This window comes from Beta vulgaris, chromosome 6 (genome assembly GCF_026745355.1).
Source record: "Beta vulgaris subsp. vulgaris cultivar EL10 chromosome 6, EL10.2, whole genome shotgun sequence".
NCBI lineage: Eukaryota > Viridiplantae > Streptophyta > Magnoliopsida > Caryophyllales > Amaranthaceae > Beta > Beta vulgaris.
The window spans coordinates 58,355,098-58,375,040 of record NC_079207.1 but is presented as its reverse complement, the minus strand read 5'-3'; the positions used below and the strand labels follow the sequence as shown (position 1 = coordinate 58,375,040).

The 19,943-nt window shown below is 35.6% G+C and overlaps 2 protein-coding genes across 4 annotated transcripts; one reads left to right on the top strand and one right to left on the bottom strand.

The window, feature by feature from the left end:
• Window positions 1–1,781: 1,781 nt before the first annotated feature.
• On the bottom strand, window positions 1,782–8,317 carry LOC104897154 (probable alpha-galactosidase B). 3 transcript variants are annotated; one of them, XM_010683979.4, is made up of 14 exons: window positions 8,211–8,317; window positions 6,396–6,555; window positions 6,035–6,292; window positions 5,658–5,864; window positions 5,154–5,210; window positions 4,910–5,073; window positions 4,682–4,779; window positions 4,270–4,328; window positions 4,038–4,172; window positions 3,406–3,641; window positions 3,146–3,302; window positions 2,581–2,656; window positions 2,444–2,494; window positions 1,782–2,277 (listed from the first exon to the last, which is right to left on the bottom strand). In XM_010683979.4, the coding sequence occupies exons 1-14, from the start codon at window positions 8,264–8,266 to the stop codon at window positions 2,066–2,068; spliced, it is 1,926 nt and encodes a 641-aa protein (XP_010682281.2). In that variant the 5' UTR covers window positions 8,267–8,317; the 3' UTR covers window positions 1,782–2,065. The 3 variants fall into 3 exon arrangements, 2 of the variants coding, with proteins under 2 accessions (XP_010682281.2, XP_010682282.2); XM_010683980.4 differs by having other exon boundaries at window positions 5,154–5,215; window positions 5,690–5,864; XR_007275220.2 differs by lacking the exon at window positions 1,782–2,277 and having other exon boundaries at window positions 2,955–3,302.
• Window positions 8,318–16,191: 7,874 nt separating this feature from the next.
• LOC130591955 (uncharacterized) lies at window positions 16,192–19,404 on the top strand. Its single transcript, XM_057395974.1, has 3 exons — window positions 16,192–16,473; window positions 18,362–18,463; window positions 18,904–19,404. Exons 1-3 carry the CDS (start codon window positions 16,336–16,338, stop codon window positions 19,252–19,254), a joined length of 591 nt encoding a protein of 196 aa, XP_057251957.1. The 5' UTR covers window positions 16,192–16,335; the 3' UTR covers window positions 19,255–19,404.
• The last annotated feature ends 539 nt before the right edge of the window (window positions 19,405–19,943 follow it).

Genomic DNA, 19,943 nt, shown 5'->3' with positions numbered 1-19,943 from the left:
TGATTTAAGTGTGACCTTGTAGTATCCATTTAATTGGATTTCGGGTTTATTATGTACTAATCCGAAGTTCTATATCATTTCCTAGCAAGATGTAAAGACAATCCAATTTAATGAACTTATTATCTCCATAATATAATCCATATTATATTTAGTAATTGTATTAGAGTCGTGGACATAATTCTTTTATTTATGCGGTCAATGAACTGATTTTCCAATTCTCCCACTCTTGCCTTACCCCCACTCAAGCACTTAAGACTTAACTACAGTATCAACTATTGCATTTGAAGGATGCGAAAGGCAGCCATGGAAAGTACACTTACATTATCAATTATTGTATCACATTACCAAAGAAGGACGCATGAACTGTCAGATTTGAGCATTGCTGTTGTGAGGCTAACAGCAAAGGCAGACGTGGAGAGCACGAAGGCATTGTGCTACATTCGTTTATCACCCTTCATAGCCTGTACGATAATAAATGTGTAGAGAAAGTATCATCTCAACGTCCATGCATTATTCATCCTCAATTAATTCTCTTTGTATACAAGTTTTCATTACCGTCGAATTAATACTTAGATGTATAGAATATTAACGGAAATTTGTGAAGAAAAACACATTTGGAGATGATGTCCATTACCATGAGCACACGCGCGAGGCTTTCACTACAAAATTACGTTTAAATTTATTTTCATTACCACTATTATTACTAGTTATCAAGCAGCTTCAACAGCGTGAAGCCACAAACTGTCATATGCCAAGGCACACCAGATAGCAGGCAACAGGACAACAAGAAGTTGACAGGATTATAAGTCAAAAACAGATTAGTAGTTTCTTAAAACCAGTTGTGTTGCGCATTATTTTGTAGATGGATAACATCGTAACAGTATAAGAATTCCTAAATTGCAGGAGATAGTTACAAATCTAGCAATAAAGAATACCAGATGCTAATGCAGGTAGATATATAACCTACGGAGAAGTGGGCTAATCCAACTAATCTTGACTGTACAATGGAAAGAGCCACCGATTTATCTCTCCATCTGATCAAATTGGTCAATGGTGTGCGACTGTGCGTTCATGAGCCCATGCTAAAGTTTCAAATCTTCAATTCGAATAAGCAAAAGCAATGTCTCCTTCCATAATATAGATTCCAAACATTCATGATCTGGATGTGAATGAGTCGAATTACTTATCCCACGATCTAATAGTTCTACATTTTTATCATGAAATAATGAATTGAGGTTGCATGCGCAACTGCACCAACTATGAGAAATTCACTAATCCGCATATGATGTGTAAACAATGAAAGTTAGTCAGTACCTAGATAGGGATAAGGAGGCATCAAATACATATGGTGAGCTACAACAATGGTTAAAGAACCTAACATAGTTGGGTTCAGAGATAATTGAGCATGCCATGACTTTGTTAAGGATAATGAGGCATAGGGCTAAAGAGAAAGCCAAAAAAGATCTTTCGTGTACAATCCTACATAATCTCGAATGTTATCAGTTCCGATACGTAGACCAGATAATACAATGCAAGCAAAAGTTCCTAGATTCATGAAGATATAATATCATATATAATTGGTCTGCTAACCGCAGTTATATAGATGTTTTTTACGCAACATGTATAATTAAGGGTGTACGAGATTCAGCCGAAATAGTTTCGTGTTTTGATAGACAAATCATTTTTTGTCGAATATAAACCGAGAAGAAAAGATAGGTTCATCACATTCAAATAAAGGATATGGAAACTTTCCATAAATAATTGAAGAATAAGAGAAAATATGGACAACATGAAAAAATGAACTTTATATTTTTGAACTTTGTTTTGGCAAGTAGAGAAAAAGAGGGAGTGACCTCTTTCCCACCCCCCATAAACCTCCTCCTCAGGCTTTGACGAATCCTGCCATTGAAAAACATTTGGATTCATCAGAAGGAAACCTCAAGTGGAAAAGCACTAGAACACGCAAAAACTTGGATGTATCCGATGACCTAGAACTAAGAACTCCAGGATCTTATAGAATCTGAACCCTATAACAAACCAGACGACTTCTTGTCATGCATTCTTGTTAAGTTAGAACAAGTAATGCAGCTCCATGCGCTTTTACGTCTATGGAAATTGACCCTTTACTTATATGACAGCCTCGACTGCTCCAAACTTCTCTGCATCTGGATAAGGCTCTGAATTTTACACCAGGGAGTACCTTTCCCAGGTTCGACAGGCGCATCGTCATTATTGTCTTCCCTTGGTTCAGATTGAAAAAGGCGAGATAAACTTCTCCTGGAAAATTACACAACAGTCTGATTAGTTCAGATGGCAAACCCTATCAACAGATGTTTTCTGGAAAGTGATCTTTCAGAATGTCAATTTCGCAACGAGTAAAGATACTATAGGCAATTCAGTGCTTGAATTCTGTGTGATATGCCCTTACGCGTAGAAACCATACCTTTTCTTCCAGTTGCAATCCATGACCGAATCCCTTCCGGAACAGCTTTAGCTACAGTAACGAAACAAACAGTTGAGGAGAGGATTTCTATAATTTGTGAGCCTGAAGTATTGAGATATATGCTTCAGATGTACTACCTTCAACTGTCTTTATAGTGGCACATAAACCAGAATAACTGTTCACTAGAGTACCATTAATTCTTAAGTCCCACATCTGCAAAATTAAACTGCATTAGCCCTTAATAGCAGAAGTTGCTCTAGTATATCACTCCATTTTTTTTCAAGTTGTTACAGTTTGTCTTCTTGCACCATTCACATATTCCCATTTGACCCATTCTTTTTATTGACATGTAGATTATGCAATATAATATAGGTTTTGTCTCAATGTACCTTTGCTATACATGATCAAACATATTGTCGAGGTTGGGCGTTAGTAGTAAACAAGTCAGGTAAAAGTGGAGCAAGTAATAAATAAGAATAAAGAAAAAATAATAAAGAAAGAGGGAGTATACTTAGTCTTGCCATCATTATTATCAATCCAAAATAGACAAGCAAATTTGCTGGGACTAGCTCCCAGGCCCCATTACCTCAAGGTCAATGGTTCAAAGTATGGCTTCTTAGGAGACCACTACTCACAGTGAGGTTGAGGCCACCCTGCATAATTTTCCAGGATATAGCAACAAAAGTTTGTACCAAAACATACCTGGTTGGCATCCCTTTTGCATGGAGATAGAGAGCCTCTCTTGAATTCTTTTGAAGTAAGCCTCTTTTTTGGAGAAGCGTCGATGCAAAGTGCTGTTCTGTTAGTTGCTAGTAGATGAGTTTTGCCGTAATACTTTGTTGCATAGACCTCTTCATCTCTATAATATCATTTCATCTTCAATCAGTAAACTACAAAGCTAACAGTAAGGCAATTTGGTACTTAAATTACGGAACTTAGGAAGAGAATTAATTACGACTTACGATGTAACTCGTGCCTTTATTTTGTATAGGCAGAAGGGTGCTTCAAGTTCAAAACTATTCTTCCAGCATATTTGGTCAAGATCCTGGTCAACAGACTGAACCACCCAGCCTTTTGCTTTAGTTTCTTTGCAGCTCACAAGAGCCAAAGAACTTGTTTGAGGTCTCCGATAATATTTCTCATGTCCTGAATGTGATGAGGGGTCGCTTTTAGGAGGAGAACCCGTAACAAAAGGAAACTGTAAGAAAATCAATAAAAATTGTTAGTACAACTTGCAAACTTCACTTTTTCAAGTGAATTCTAGAATTTGGGCTCCGTTTGGTTGGACAGAAAACATTATGAATCGAAATCTTCCATGAGAAAATGCTTTTCAAGCGAAAACACAGATATAAAGGTCCTTGCATAAAAAGTTGGGGAGAAAAGAAGAATGGAAATAAAAGGGGAGGGGGGATGGATGGGAGAAAAGAAAGAGGAAGGTGAAGAATAGGGCGGAAAATCTGGCATTCGAAAATGTATTACACCCTTAGGGAGAATTATTTTGAACCAATTTTCAATGCTTTACTTTCCAAACAAAAGAACAAGGGAAGATCAAAAAGTTTTCACCCCAACCAAACACTCATAAAGAAAAACATGCCTCCTGGTTATTTGAGCTAAAAGCATTGATTTCCAGAGCGGTAGGATTTGTGATGAGATTATACGTGGTGTCATCAAGCTTTCTCATATCTCCTCCAAACATAAGTGGGGACTTCGCCATAGCCCACAATGTTATCTGGAAAAATTAGTTTCACATCCCAAAAAGTTAAAAAATTAAAAGTACAAGAAGCACTATGAAGGAAAGAAATCGCATTTAGATGAGCTTCACCCACCTGAGTTCTCTGCTCATCTAAATTCAGGTTACATTTCCTGTGTGGACCTTCGTTAGAACCTAATTTATTCAGGTATACAAAGTATTAGCGACCTTAGCTTAACTATCTGAAAATGTCAAAATAAAACCTTTTTACAAAAATATTGCATTACTCCAATATTTTTGAACAGTTCTTTAATTGAAGTTACCCACCAATAATATACCCTCCATATCAAATTAAAAGTAACACTTGGTTTATGCACACTTAATAAAAAGAGGGGATAGATAATAAGAAAAGGACTTCTGCATTTGGATGAGGGAGAGATAGAAACGGCCCATGTCCCAACAAAGGAAGTGTTACATTTTATTTGAAACTGCTCAAGAAAATTAGTGTTACATTTGTTGAAACAGAGAGAGTATGTGAGATTACATACCCGGATCAGTAAGCCATCCCAGTGGCAACATATCTAAATCAGGCCATGACAACCCCAATAGACCTCTGGATCCTATCATTTTCGCGGCTGCAAAATCTCTTAACAACAGAAGATAAAGGAGCATTGTGATCAGGAAATCGAAAAAGTAATATTGGGGGGAATTACACGCAGCTACATGTTTGAGAAGGTAAAGCAAAGAGATAGCTTAACAGAAACCTGTATAATCACCTTGCTACATCAAAGTGTGCAGCCACGTCGCCCCACGTGTCCCAATCATCCCCAGTTATTCTGTACATATTGACCAGTCCACTAATTTCTTTGGCCATAGCCGGTGTGACACTCGTGCCAGGGGACAAGGAGTATAAAATTGGATGCGATAGTTTTCTCAGAACCTTCACAAAGCCAGCAAAATCCTAGTAAAAAGTTTTGGCAGCAATGGAGTATTTTAAATGAAGTAGGGAACTTTTAATACCTCTGATACAAAACTAATTTCTTCAATATCCAAATCATCCCCGAAAACACAGTCATTCTTCACTGATTCAAGATAAAAACAATAAGAAAAAATATGTTTAATAAACAGAAGTCAATACTGCGGCACAATACCGACTTGTGAGTTGTGACCAAAGTTACAGGTAAGCATTTTAGAGGGTGAAAGAGAGAGACTATTTCTATTTCAAAGTTTTAGATTCTACACCCGGATGCATTTCATATACATATCAGATGTTTAAATGCAAGGACAGCAAACCTATTGTTCTCGTAGACTTGAAAATTTTGAAGTATACCATACGAAGACACAATGACATTCAGAGACACAGTAAAACAACAAAATTGGAATTAGATGTAAGCATAATAAATTCATTAGAACTAAGAATTGGAAGATCATGTCACTGCAGAATTAAGACAAAATGCTACAAAGAAAATGATCTAAAGCTCAGATGAAAGAGATCAATATGTAGAAAATGATGCAACTTTGTACCAATAAGGTACTAAGGTAGCCATGAAAGTTACCAAAATCAACTCCCCACTCAGCATATTGTTCATAGAGTGATCGCAGAAATGCTTTTCCTGCTCCCAACTTTGTATTCACACTCATGAAACCATGTGGCATCCACACACATTTTCTCTCCTTCAACCCTACATCACTTGCTGTCCACTTCCTTCCACCCTCTATATACGCAACTCCCTGAATGAAGCAAAAAGACCAAATAGGAAAGATAAACTATCAATTTGTAATTTACAGCAGGCAAAAAAAGTCATTTCTGTAATCGCACAAACATCTATTTTGACCTGATATATTAGATGACAAAAAGGGAGGAGTTCATTCACGAGTCTTGGCATTAAAAGAAGTGATACCTTAGTAGTGTCCAAGATAGGTGTGTCAGCATTTACAGCCTGTGCACTTATTCCTCTCATAACATGAATGCCGAATTTCAATCCCATGCTATGCACTTTTTTGGCCACTTCAGTGAATCCTTTTCCACCCTTTGATGAAGGCCATCTATCAGGGTCAGGAACCATCCTTCCCCACTCATCGATTACATCAAATCCTGAAGCATCTGTATAAGCTCCGGGCACCTTTCTTCTATACCAGAGGTAATCAACCACAACATACTGCAAGGAAATAAAGAATTTACAGGAAATGTTGGCGTTCAGTGGATTAGAGAAGGGGGGGAGGAATAAAATTTCTCAAAAAGCTCAATATCACATTAAGGACCTCATATCCATGAGCATGTAGCCGTTGAGAGACAAGTTCTGCATTTTTCAGAAACTCTTCTTCAGAAATTGTCCAACAAAATGAATCATAAGAATTCCAACCTCTTGGTGGTGTCACAGCATGGGTGGCTTGTGCATTGCATAAACTTGTAGATGCTAACCTGACAAGAATGATTTATGTTTATTCACCGCCCTTCTAAATGTATCTTGCATCCCGTACAAATTACATGTTATTAGCAAGATGATATAGTCCTTCACTCTCTCCATCCAAGACTAGCATGACATCACCCTATTAACTATTAGTCTATAGGTGTAAGGCCAAAAAAAATGTTGAGTTTCTACAATGAGAAGTTATTTACCTTTTTAAGGGGATGTTACATATAGATCATCCATCCAATGAAGAAAGGTTATGAGAATTGAGATAATTGCAATAAGATGCACAATACTTAAAGTGAAAAACATGATCAAGGAAAAGCGCACATGTCCACATGACTTGTTCTAGGATTATTTACTTGTGTGGCTTAACATACAAGCACACACCATCTCGGCACACAATAATCCATCACGTCACACATTCGGGCATGAGCTACATGGACCAAGCCATCCTCATGAACCACATATCTGAATTGGTGCGAGACAAGCTTCTACAAAACATGAACCAGCTTTTAAACTTGGTTTCTACTTCATACTACTTCCTAAACAACATAAAAGGACCATTATATTCGGCTCGTAATCCTACCCCTCCTTGACTTTAAATGATACTCTTCCCACTTCCCCACAGCTAAAGAAAACCCATATTATTATGTTAATTAGAATGTGGCACCTTAACCTAAGTATTTATAACATTTCATTCAGACCTCCTTAAAGGCTTAAATCCTCAATTACAATATGATCCTACCTCAACCGTCATTATTCCATTGCCACTTGGGTTTCAATCTAGTAGCAAAATTAAGGGCCCATTTGGCATCATAAGTTTCCAGTTTTTGGTTTTATGGATATCAAAATCATATGATATAAGGGGTATAATGAACTTAAAATCAGTCATATTTAAACTAAACATGTCAACTTTGAAAACTGACAACAGAAAACTAGAAACTACTTTTTTTTTCTGGTTTTCATATTTTTGTTTTTGATTTTCAAAAAAACTGAAAACTAGAAACAGAAAACATTAACTAAGGAGCCCTTATTCGTTATCGCTATTTGTTTTCAGTTTTTTTTAACTAAAAATAAAAAACTGGAAACCAGAACAAGTGGTTTTTGCTTTTGAGTTGTCATTTTCAAAATCAACATGTTTCTAATAAATTTGACTAATTTTTTAGTCATTATAGAACATATATCATATGATTTTGAAAATCAAAAAACCAAAAAACAGAAAATCACAACAATACCGAACTGGTCCTAAATTATTCCATTTAATTATGAGTTATTGGAACATAAGAATCAGCTCTATGACACTATCTGGGTATGTTTTGTTATTTCTCATAAATTTTAATCAGCACACATATTAAAATTATGAAATCTCTCAATTAGCAGAATATCCACTAAAGTAACAAAAACAGTATAATAAAACACATTATAAGGTAACAAAATGATCAAAAAAAAACCACAGCGCTATGTAATTTCGAATATAAGTCTAACTAAATTGCCAAAATGATATATTTTTCAAACCCAATTCATGTAATTAAACATACTTGTATATGATAACACTATAGGAGGAACAATCAATAAAACTCCAAGCAACTAAATAAACCCAGAAAATCAAGAGCTAAATAAAACCTTAAACCCAAAAAAGAATAACGTGAATTAATTCCAGTACCTGTTAAGTAGAAGTTGTGAGATGAGATAGAAAATGCATAAAGTAAAGATCTTCATTGAGACTGATCAATACTACTTGAAGAGTATAGTATAGTGCATATATCTGTTTATAAAGAAGGTGTTTAACGGCGTTAATGGTTCTAAAGGTGATAATAACGTGGCGCATGAATTTCTGCCCAAAGATCATAACATTTTTACCGTCGGTTTGGAACATTTGTCGTTACTTGCAAAGGTGTGGTGTAACTGGTGTTTAAAAGTGTTAATTTATCTTGGTAAACAGAATTAGCAATAAAACAATTAAGGTGTAGATTTGATTTGTTCCTTGGGAATAGTCGAAATAGGGGAATGTGTGTCTTGTACTTTTTTGGGGTTTTTTTTGGTTGTTTCGCAATCTGCAGTTCATGATTGGCTTTTGGATGATTTAGTTAGTTTGTTTGACTTGTTGAAAATATTGACGGTATGTATTGCTTTTTTAATTTTTATTGGTTTTGCAAGAGACAGCCTTCTTTTAGTGTAAAATTAGGCACGACTCAAGCCCAATACTAAGAAGAGAACATGTCACCTTTTTAAATATACTGACTAGTTTAATTTATTTAGGGACCGATTTAATCTATTTCGTGACTAGTTTCTCTAATCAGTAATGACATTCTATAATTCATTCGGTGACTAGTTTAATCTATTTAGTGACTAGTTTAATCCATTCGGTAATTTTTTGAAATTGTCTGTTATAATTCAAGGATCAAGAAAACACAAAAGGAGAAGAGAAGGGATGAATAGGATAGTGTTGGGTTAGAGTGAAATGTAATACTTTTGTTAAAAAAATTCAGTATTAGGTTCGTCTAAATTTTATGTTAAAATTAGACTGCCTATTCTAATAATTTGTGTTTTAATTTGGTTGTTTAAGCTAACTGTTTGCAAAAGTGATTGGTAAAATTAATTGTGGTTGTTGGTTGTTTATTAGAGAGTTGTGAGCCAACAAGCTAAAAGATATCCAAAAAGCTGCTCCAGACAGCTTTTTCATTTTGGTTTAAAAGTCAGCTGTTTAGCCAACCAAAAAGCCAATAACAAAACACTTTTTTTTTGTCTGTTTAACCAAATTGAAAAGCCGAAAGCCAATGAAAAAGCCATTTAGCAAACATGGTTTAGTCCCAGCTAATGACACGATAGGAATCGGATATAAAAGAAAAAAGTTAGTGTTCAACAAATCCAATTTATTTGATTAGATGGGTCAACACGGTATGACATGTCTTACAAAGTGGACCGAGTTAGTGTTGAAGTTTCCAACATGGAGATGGCACTGTTGAAGGTATTTAACACAATTATTAAACAAATTTAGGATTATGATAAGGATCTTAAGACAATAATCACCTTAATTCCAACTTTTGAAATTTTTCTAAATAACCACCTTATATCACCCCAAACATTCTAAAATCGTCACCACCTAACAAATTTCGTCCATTAAATTGGTTAGTTGGCCAATCTCTTCGTCTTTCCCTCTTCAATTTCCCTCCAACATTTTGTGTTGTGTGAGAAGGCAGTAATATATATTATTTCATTATTAAGGTTTATATAATTGGGCGAAAAATTATGGTTACTTTTTTGTGATTTGACAACTTTTTTCTTTAATTATCCTTACTAAAGTCAAATGGCTTTTCATGCTTGATGTTAGGAGGTTGAAATATCTGCCTTCAAACCACGTTCTTCACCAATTAAAGGTGTTAATTTTTCCCCGAAAACCCTAATTCATGAAACTATGATAGGTTTCATGAATATCATCTTATCACACAACGCTAAACCCTCCAAGTTGGTGTTGTAGATTCGACTTAACCTCCCTAATAAAAATTCTAATCTAAATTTTGGTTAGTGTGAGTATAATAATTTTATCAACGTGCATGGTTCTTCCTCTATCAATGATATAGGAGTAAGTTACATTGCACAAATGGAAGAAAGTTGAAGAGAAAGAAGTGTGCTCCACTAACATTTTCGTGCATGGTATATATTAAATGGTAGTGACTTAAATTTTTTGGGTGATATAAGCGCATTATTTCAAGTAGAAGTTCATATAAGGTGGTTATTTGAAAAAACATGGTTTTATAAGGTGATGGTTTTTTAAAAAAACTCCCTTTTGATAAAGAAAAATGGTTTTAAATTGTCAAAAATTAGCCTAAAACAACAAGAATCAAATATGAAAAGAACGAGTTAGCATTGAGATATCTCGATACACTTCATTAAATAGGTCAACGCGACATGACACATACATTTTATTTAATGGGGCCGAGTTAGTGTTGGTATTAAGAACATGTCACTAACACGCTCTTTTGCCAACTCTACTTCCACTATTCCCTTTTGTTTGTTTTTTTTTTTGGGAGAAAGTTACAATTTTAATTTTGTGCTAGGATAAAAGACGAACCTAGTGGGATCAAATAGGGTAACTATGACTTGTGAGAGAAAAATGGTGATCCCTCTGATTATTTGTGGTATATTAGGACATCTAAAAAATTAGCGCAAATAAAAAAGGACATTGAAAGTCATAACTAGTAGGATTTTTTTACTAAACCTGTTAAATTTGGATGGGAAAAAAGCACTTCAATGACTTTATTACGTTCGATTCTAAAAATCATATGAATAGGGGGAGATAGAAGTTATAAAATGTTCACTTTTCTTTTATTTTCTTTTAAAATGGAAGGCACTAGTTAAGATATTAACATACTTACTGTATAATTTAGGAGTACATTGAAATTTAAATGTATTTTTTTACAGAAAATATGTTATAGGGTGTGTCTGTGAAAATGTATTTCTCTTTTGCTAAAAAATTGTATTTAGCTAGTGAATATCATCATTTAGAGATTTGAGAAAATAAATACTGGATTTTAGCGATATGAGGAAGTATGACTTATTGAATTCTAAAATAAATAATATTTATTCTTTTTTTTAATACTTACTATCTTACATTATGTAAGTTGGGTACGTGACTTAAAAAAGATATGAGAAGATAAACAAAAAAAATTAATGAAAATAACATAATACTAGTAAACGAGACGACTTCGGTTATTAAATGATAATTAGTTTAGGCATGGGAAATGTTCAGATTAATTATATTTTTTATTTTATTAATATTTTACTTTCAAATAATAACACCGAATATCATTTAAATTGGTTTAGTGGTTAGCACTCTAGTATTTAAGTTTGAAGTCACATGATCAAATCTTATTATATTTTGCATGTATAGGTTTGATATTCCATATTATTATTAATTTATAAATATAAAGCCGCAATGCATTTTCTATTTTTTTTTCATTGTATGTGGATTACGTGGAGTACTCGAGTCATTGCATGGACTCTCTCTGTTTTTAAAAGATTGTTACACTTTCATTTTTCATACATGTCAATGCAAAAACTTTTTTTTTTTTTGGGCATCGAGAAAACGTACAGAATGAAATTAAAACTAAGCAAAAAGGTGGAACATCAGAAGTTGTCCCTTCCTAGCTCGAGTAGCAAGATCATTTGCCATATGGACCTGCGACCGATTAACCTTTGTGATGCGACACCATTGAAATTCCTGGCCAAGTGCGTGAATGTCGTTTAGTGTCCATGTAATGGATATTGGTTGCCTCATTGGGTTACATAAGCTCTGTACCACAGTCGCAGAATCCGTATTGACTGCAATTATAGTATAGCCTTGGCCATGTGCCCAAATCAAGGCCCTGAGACACGCCATAGCTTCAGCCAGCAGTGCGGAACCGGCGGGAATGCAAGTACCTTCCCCTTGTCTGTTGTTAGGATTGATACTGTCAGCAACCCATGTAATACCTGCCAAAGGTGAGTTCTCTTCCCATGACCCATCTACTTCTATATGTAGCTAGGGAACGCCGCAAAAAGAAGACCCAAAATGTGCAATGAGGAACCCTGGTGGGCCCGGGCCCTCAGCCAGATCCTGCTTGCCTGTGGAGGGCCTTGCAAGAAAGGTGACATGTTGCTGCATAACTTGTGACATAAGAGAGTGTAGTACTTCACTATCTGGTGTGACACTATTGAAAACCAAGTTATTCCGACACTTCCATATAGCCCATAGCATGCCAACAAAATGTGGTAGACGATCCCCTGAATACCCGTCCAGTCGGTATAAGTAAAATATCCATGCAATAAGCCAGTCTTTGAACGACACATAAGTGACCGAGTTGGATATAATACCCAAGTGGCTAGTCCGCCAAGCAACAGTAGCGAGGGGACACATCCTGAAGAGATGTTGGCAAGTCTCAGGTTCCGTAGCACAACATGGACATTCATCCGAACCGGGCATGCCTCTAGACGAAAGATTAGCCACTGTTGTGCCATAGTTTCTAGAGGAAAATTTTCCATTTAGGCATGATGCGCAAGCCCCATAGAATGCGAAAAAATTTCGAAACTAGAGGGGGTGTCATGCTATAGATTTCAGATTTTCGAGAGAGTAAATAGTAGCCAGATTTGGTTGTATATGTACCAGAAGTTGTCAAAGGCCAAAAAGGCATGTCTGAAGGTTCAGTTATCTGCGGCATCTCTAAACTCTGGATAGCACGAGCCGTCGCAGGAGTGAAAAGAGAATATAGACGTGGAACATTCCATCCTTGTTGATGAGGTAGCAGGAGAGAGCCGATAGTTACAGTAGCCGCCGTACGTAGTGTGGTCTGATCACGGAATACCGGAACCTTGCCATTGACCCATCTGTGTTGACCCGCTAGAAGAGTTGAGTTGACCCCAATTTTCCAGGCGTAATTATCAATAAGAATCTTTTCCGATTGGCACAGTCCCCGGGCACCCCAAGAGCTTTGACCCCGTAAAGAATTGAGTGTGGAGAGTGTTGGTACACTTTGTAGGGGATGGGAAGCAAAAACCTTACTAATGAAGAGGTTGGAATTCCTATGAATACGCCAAACCTTCTTTATCAGTAAGGAACGATTATGAAACGAAACACTGCGTAACCCGAGACCACCAGCGCCTTTGGGCATATGCAAAATTTCCTTTCGTCTCCATGCAATTCCTTTACCAGCTTGATTGGTCCAAAAAAATCTAGCTACCATGGCATCCATCTTGTTGGCAATAGTTGTCGGCAGCAGGAAGACTGAGAGAATGTGAGCGATTGAAGCAATAAGAACAGAATTGATAAGTATTAACTTTCCAGCTTGAGATATGGCACTACAAAAAAAAGCTTATATAGCGACGGACACCTATTTTCTAAAATAGAAACGGAAATTTTACAATCGGTTGCTAAAAACATTTAGAGACGGATAATTACAAGTCGTCTCTAAATTAGGGAGGGAATTAAAATTCCGTCCCTAATTTAGAGACGGATATTCCAATCCGTCCCTAAGTTAGAGACGGATATTCCAGTCCGTCCCTAAATTAGAGACGGAATTTTAATTCCGTCTCTAATTTAGAGACGAAATTTTACATTCCGTGGCTGGTTTGTTTTGCCAACTAATCCAAATATTATGGCAAAAAGATTAAATGTAATTTAGAAACGGATTGTTAATTTCCGTCTCTAACTTAGAGAGAAATATAAGCTGCGTTTCTATTTTTTTCTTTTTTTTTCTTTATCCTAAATTAAAAAAAGCAACATCTAAAAAAATCACACCTTTCCTCGCTGCTTCGTTAGTTTTCCCTCTGTCTTTCTTGCTCAAAGCCTCAAACCCTAGAGTGCGAAGATTGGAAGCTCCGGTGAGGGACGCCACACCAGTGGGTGGTCGATTCTTTGGTGCTGCGCGTTCCAATTTTTCCCTCTTCAGTTGCTACTGATCTGATTTATGCCTTCCTTGCTCGAGCTGCCGTGTTTTGTTCTTGTTGTTCTGCTGCATTGATATCTTAGACCTATTTGGTGAGTCCACCATTACCCCATTTCTTCTTACTGTTAATTTACGTGCATGTGATGAAGGTGAAATTGTTGTAAAGTTTCAATCTTTGAATTGCAAGATTTAAAGTTCTAATATTTGAATTGGAAGAATATGATTCTTCAAAACTCAAAACCCCATAGTTCCTAATTAACTTGTGACATATAAGCTAAACCTTTGTCTTCTTCCCTCTCGTTAGTGTTGTTGTTATGACAACTTGTTGTTCCTGTTAATGCAAACAGAAGAGGTACATACCCATTAATTCATCTCTTTGACAAGCAAAGTTTAATCTTGCACTTCGACTAGTAAGCTTTATCTCTAATTTAATCAATTGGATTTGCAAAGGATTTTTGATTAGTAAATAAAAGGGTTTTTCTTATTTTTCCTTTTCTCTTATATGTTATGTGTTTATAATTGGGTGGTTTTGGTAATTTTACTTGAATGTTATGCTTGTAGCTTTCCCAATTTGAGGTGTGAATTGTTGCATAAGTTTGTAATTACATAATTGATATACAATATAATTTAGAGTATAATGAAATTAAGGGTTTTTGGTCTTCATGTTCCCCCAAATTTCATAACATAATTTAGAGTATAATTGTTGTATATGAGCTAGCAGGTTTTGGTGTTTACTTGTCTTGTTTAGAAGGATATTTAGGGGTATATTTGCTGCTTTTATTATAGGTAATTTGATGCTTTTGTAGGGATGTTTTGTTGCTTTATTTAGGATTGTTTTAATGCAGTTTAGTGCAAGGTTTTGGTGTGGTTTGGGGCGGTTTTGTGCTGTTTTAGGGGAAGTTTTGGTGCTGTTTTAGGGATGTTTTGCTGCTATTTTTGGCTGTCATTGGGGCTGGTTTGGGGCTGCTGCTTGGGGCTGGTAGGGGTGTTGTTTGGGGTTGTTTTCGGTGCTGTTGGGGCTGCTGTTTAGAGCTATTTGGGGTGCTGTTGGGGCTGCTTTGGGGTGCTGTCTGGGGCTGCTTTGGGGTGCTGTCTGGGGCTGCTGTTTAGGCTGTTGTTTGGGGGTGTTGTTTGGGCTGTTTGGGGGCTATTATCGCTGCATGTTGATGCTGGTTTGGGTGATCTAGGACTGCTGCAGTTTTATATCATGGGAGTGTTGGTAACGAAGAAGAGGAAGAGGCAGAAGACTATGATGATGATGAAGAAGAGGAAGAAGACCATGATGATGATGGTGATGATAGTGCTGGTAACGAAAATGAAGATGGTGACAATGATGATTGTAATGCAATGATTTAATGTTTAATGGTGTAGTTTGATCACATTTTATGAAATTTAGTAATCCTTGTTTTATTTGTAGGGATTGTTAAGATCTACTATATGCAAATGTCATTTTTATTAGCATCTGTTTTAAGTTTAGACATAAATTGATTTTATTAATCATTTTTATGTGCAATTGTGTATATATTATCTCATATGCAGATGACTTATAGGTGTCGAGGTGGTTTAAATGGGAGAGGTCCCATTATTCGAGGACCCCGCAAAGTTGTGTCGACACGTGACTTCACAGAATCGGATGCAACAGAAAATGCAGCAACAGAAACAAAACATGCAACAAATCAGCAAAGTGAGACTCATATTAGGAGTGATGAGATGCTTAGCAATGGGGATCTTGATAGAGGCATAACTGTATCAGATGACAGGGGTAATCCTGAGGCGAAATTAGTTTTGGACCCTGATAAATTATGGTAAGTTTGCATATCTTCTAACTCAAAGTTATTTCAGCTTGTTTTCGGTTATATCTTAGCTTTTACTTATTGGTATCTAAACTTAAATCTTCTAAGTTATGTCGCCTAATTTATATTCAAGCTTTAGTTTGCTTCTAAAATTACATTATGCATTGTAATTTTCTGCTTTCTACAGGTTTGTCCATCGTGATGTAGTTGATGTAGTAGTGGAGACATCATATAAGACATACTTCAAGGGACCTTACTACAATTGGGGTATGACTCCACGAGAAGTCAAGGAAAGATGGTGTAATGCTTTCAAGGTTAGGGAAAGAAAGACTAAAATACTTCATGCAACAAATTTTTATTATTATGTGTATAGTGAGACTCATTATTTTGCTACTTTGCTCGAATTATGTATGGTCTTTTGTAGCAAGAGTTCTCTTGGGATCCATCGGTAGCTTCATTGGTGAAGAAGGAATGGCAATCAAAATGTGCAAGGCGCCTTAGTGGTATAGTGTCAAAGGTTTGCTCAGATCCAACATATAGTGCTACTTGGTGTGTTCCTAGTTTAAGAGAACGTATGAAAGAAATGAGAGAAAAAGATGATGATTTCATAAGGAGAAGAAACCAATGTTCTAAAAACAGATTGAGCAATGAAAGTCAAAAGGTTCACCATCGTCAAGGTTCCATTTCGACTGAGGAAGTGAAGCTCAAACTGGTATATTTACTACTTTTATTATGGGTAATTTGCTGTTGTTATAGGGTTGTTTTGTTGCTTTATTTGGTGCTGTTTTAGGGGCTATTTTGCTACTATTTTAGGGATGTGTTTTGCTGTTTTTGGCTGTCATTAGGCTGGTTTTGGACTGCCATTTTGCCTCCTATTTGGTGTTGTTTTAGAGGCTATTTTGGGTGCTATTTGGGGCTATTTTGGGCAAAGCGTGGATGGTGGACTAGAGACCACCTTCCTCTATGTGGTCCTACTCTAAAACGCATGATCTTAAATATGAAACGCAATTTGAAGGAAGAGAAATAAATTTTAAAAAAAAATAGAAAAGGAAATAATTTTAAAAAAAAAAAACAAAATGATGAAAATTCCCCAAGAATTGCGCTGAATGGCGTGGAATTTATAAGAAAAGGAGAAAGAAAAATATAAAAAAAGAAAAATGGTTAATTTGCGCTGATAACTACCCACACAAGATTTGTGGAATAATCATGTAAACTTTATTTTTTTTTTAACAAAAAAATAAACTATCATTATTTATTAGTTTTCATTTTTGCAAACATTGATATATTATATTTTAGTTTGACTTATTATTCACACTAAATTTACGAAGTACTGGATTAACTCATTCTCCAAAAAAAAAAATTACATATAATTTAAAGAACATATTTTTTAGGTAAAAGAAACATATAATTTAAATTGAAAGAACATACCTTTTAGGTAAAAAGAACATATAATTTAAATTGAAATAACATACTTTTTAGGTAAAAAGAACATGTAATTCAAAATCAAAGAACATGTATTATCTCCAAATGTAAAAGAACATGGCTAGTAAAAGAGAACATCTAGTTTAAAATTGAAGACTTTTCTAATCTCCCTTCATAAAAGAATATAGGTAGTAATAAAAATTCATTTTTTTTCTATATAAAAAAAGAACGTACTCTCTAGATAAAAGCGAACATGTGTTCAGACCATGTCTCATCTCCATTTGTAAAAGAACATTTGTGGCCATCAAAAGAACATACAGTAAACAACTAAATATAATACCCCTTTACATATAAAGAACAAATTTTCTAAATAAAAAACAAACATTTGGAAAACAAATAACGTACTCAGTTGAATATAAAGAAAATATTTTCTAAGCTGTTGGTTACTACTGACTAATATATGGCTATACGCTATGTGTTAGTCTTTGAAGATCTATAATTTGAATATCATGTTGCGTGATATACGGAAGCCTGGCAAAAACATATGATATATCTTTGTTTTTTCTTGCGTTTCATTTAATTTCTATTGCGTTTTATTCCAAGTCCACCATTCTCTATGTGGTCTCGGGTCTACGTACATATTTGCGTATTTTGGGTGTTGTTGGGGGTGCTGTTGGGGCTTTTTTGGATGCTGTTTGGGGGTGCTGTTGGGGCTGCTGTTTGGGTGATGTGGGGGCTTTTTTTTGGTGCTGTTTGCGGCTGTTGTTGGGGCTGCTGTTGGGGGTTTTTTGGGTGTTGTTTGGGGCTGCTGTTGGGGGCTATTATGGGCTACTGGTTGGGCTAGTGAGGGTGCTGTTTGGGGCTTTTTTGGGTGTTGTTTAGGGCTATTGCTGGGGCTGCTGTTTGGGTGATGTTGGGGATTTTTATTGGTGCTGTTTGGGGCTGCTGTTGGGGCTGCTGTTTGGGTGTTGTTGGGGCTTTTTTGGGTGCTGTTTGGGGCTGCTGTTGGGGCTGCTATTGGGGTGTTGTTGTTGGTTTGGATAGTTTAACTTATTTGCCTAGTTCTTCAAATATGTACATTACTTAGCTAACCAAGCTACGTTAATCTTATTTGTTGTATTGTTTGCTTGAGTTGATATTTGTAACACTTTTCTCTTTTCTTTCCAACAAATATATAGGAGAAGAAACTCAAGCGTACACCCACAGCAGCTGAGCTATATTACAATGGTCATGCTGATAATGATGGTCAATTTGTAAACACTAAGGCAGAAGAAGTGTGGGTAAGCGTTATTTTTGGTTATTCACACTTAACAATCTTGTATTTGCTTTTTTTGGTAAATGGTAACACTAATCTGAAGTTATGATGGACCCTATTCTATTTTCAACCATGTAAGTGGGTGTATCTTGAAGTGATCAAAGGAGTTATAATTTGTGATGGTGTATTTGGGAGAAGCAAAAATGGTCTATTTTGTTGTTGTCAATTGTTGTGTGTTGGTATAATTTTTTATATTGATTTTGGGGTCATGTATGAGTCACTTACAGGTTAAATTTTTACCATATAATTGGGATTTCATTGTATATATGGGGTCATGTTGGCGAAATTTGTGCAAAAATAGCAACAAAAATATAGATACTATTGTGTTTTATTACTATTGCTTTTTTTGTGTTTTATTATTATTGTATCTTTTGTTTAATAGATGACATTAACTATATATTTCAGAAAGAATTTGAGAAGAAGAAATCTGCCAACCTCGAATGTGACAGTGAGACGCAAAAGACCGAGGATGAATTGTTTTTTGAGGCTGTGGGCGGGTGGAATGAAAAGTGTAGAATATTTGGTTTGGGTGCAGCTGCTCACTCATATTACGAAAGACCCACATTTGAAGAAAGGCACGATAAGAAGTCACGAAAAGACTACATTAAGAGCTTGGAGACTCAAGTTGTTGAACTTGCTGCACAAAATGATGAACAAAAGAAAGAACTAGATGCAACAAAGGAAGGGCTTGTTGAAACCCAAAAGGTGTTGGTTGAAACTCAAAAAAGCTATCTGAAACCACTGAAACTTTCATGACTTTCAAACAACAAGTGGAGATGTTTATGCAAACTAACTCTCCTCGCCCTTGACACTATGGTTAGCATAAGATTTTTGTATAGACTTTCAAAGTATCCAATGATTTTGTTTGATACATGCTTCTAGTATAGGCCTTAACATAGTGATTTTCGCATATATCTTAGATGGCCATTTTTGTATATCGTTATAAGTTCCTACTTGTTTTGTACTTTGTATATAAATGACTACTAATACATATTGTGACTTGCAAATTAATGTAAAGTTGGCACTTGGTTATTAAGTGTGAATTAAAAGGGTTTATAATTGTTTAGATCTATAATTTATGTAAGACTTTATATTATAAGATAATTTATTTAATTAAATAGGGGAGCGATTAATATTTCAAAAACCCGTCCCAAAATTTAGAGACGGATTCTAAATATATTCGTCGCTAATAACAGAAAATTATCAGCATTGCATCCATCCGATTAGAGACGAATTTACATATATTCGTCGTTAAAAACAGGAAAATATCAACGTTACACCCATCCCTTTAGAGACGGAATTTTATAATCCGTCTCTAAATTTAGAGACAGAATTATATAATCCGTCTCTAAATTTAGAGACGGATTTTAGTAATCCGTCTCTAAATTTAGAGACGGATTTTAAAATTCTGTCTCTAAAGTTAGAGACGGATTCAGCAACGGATA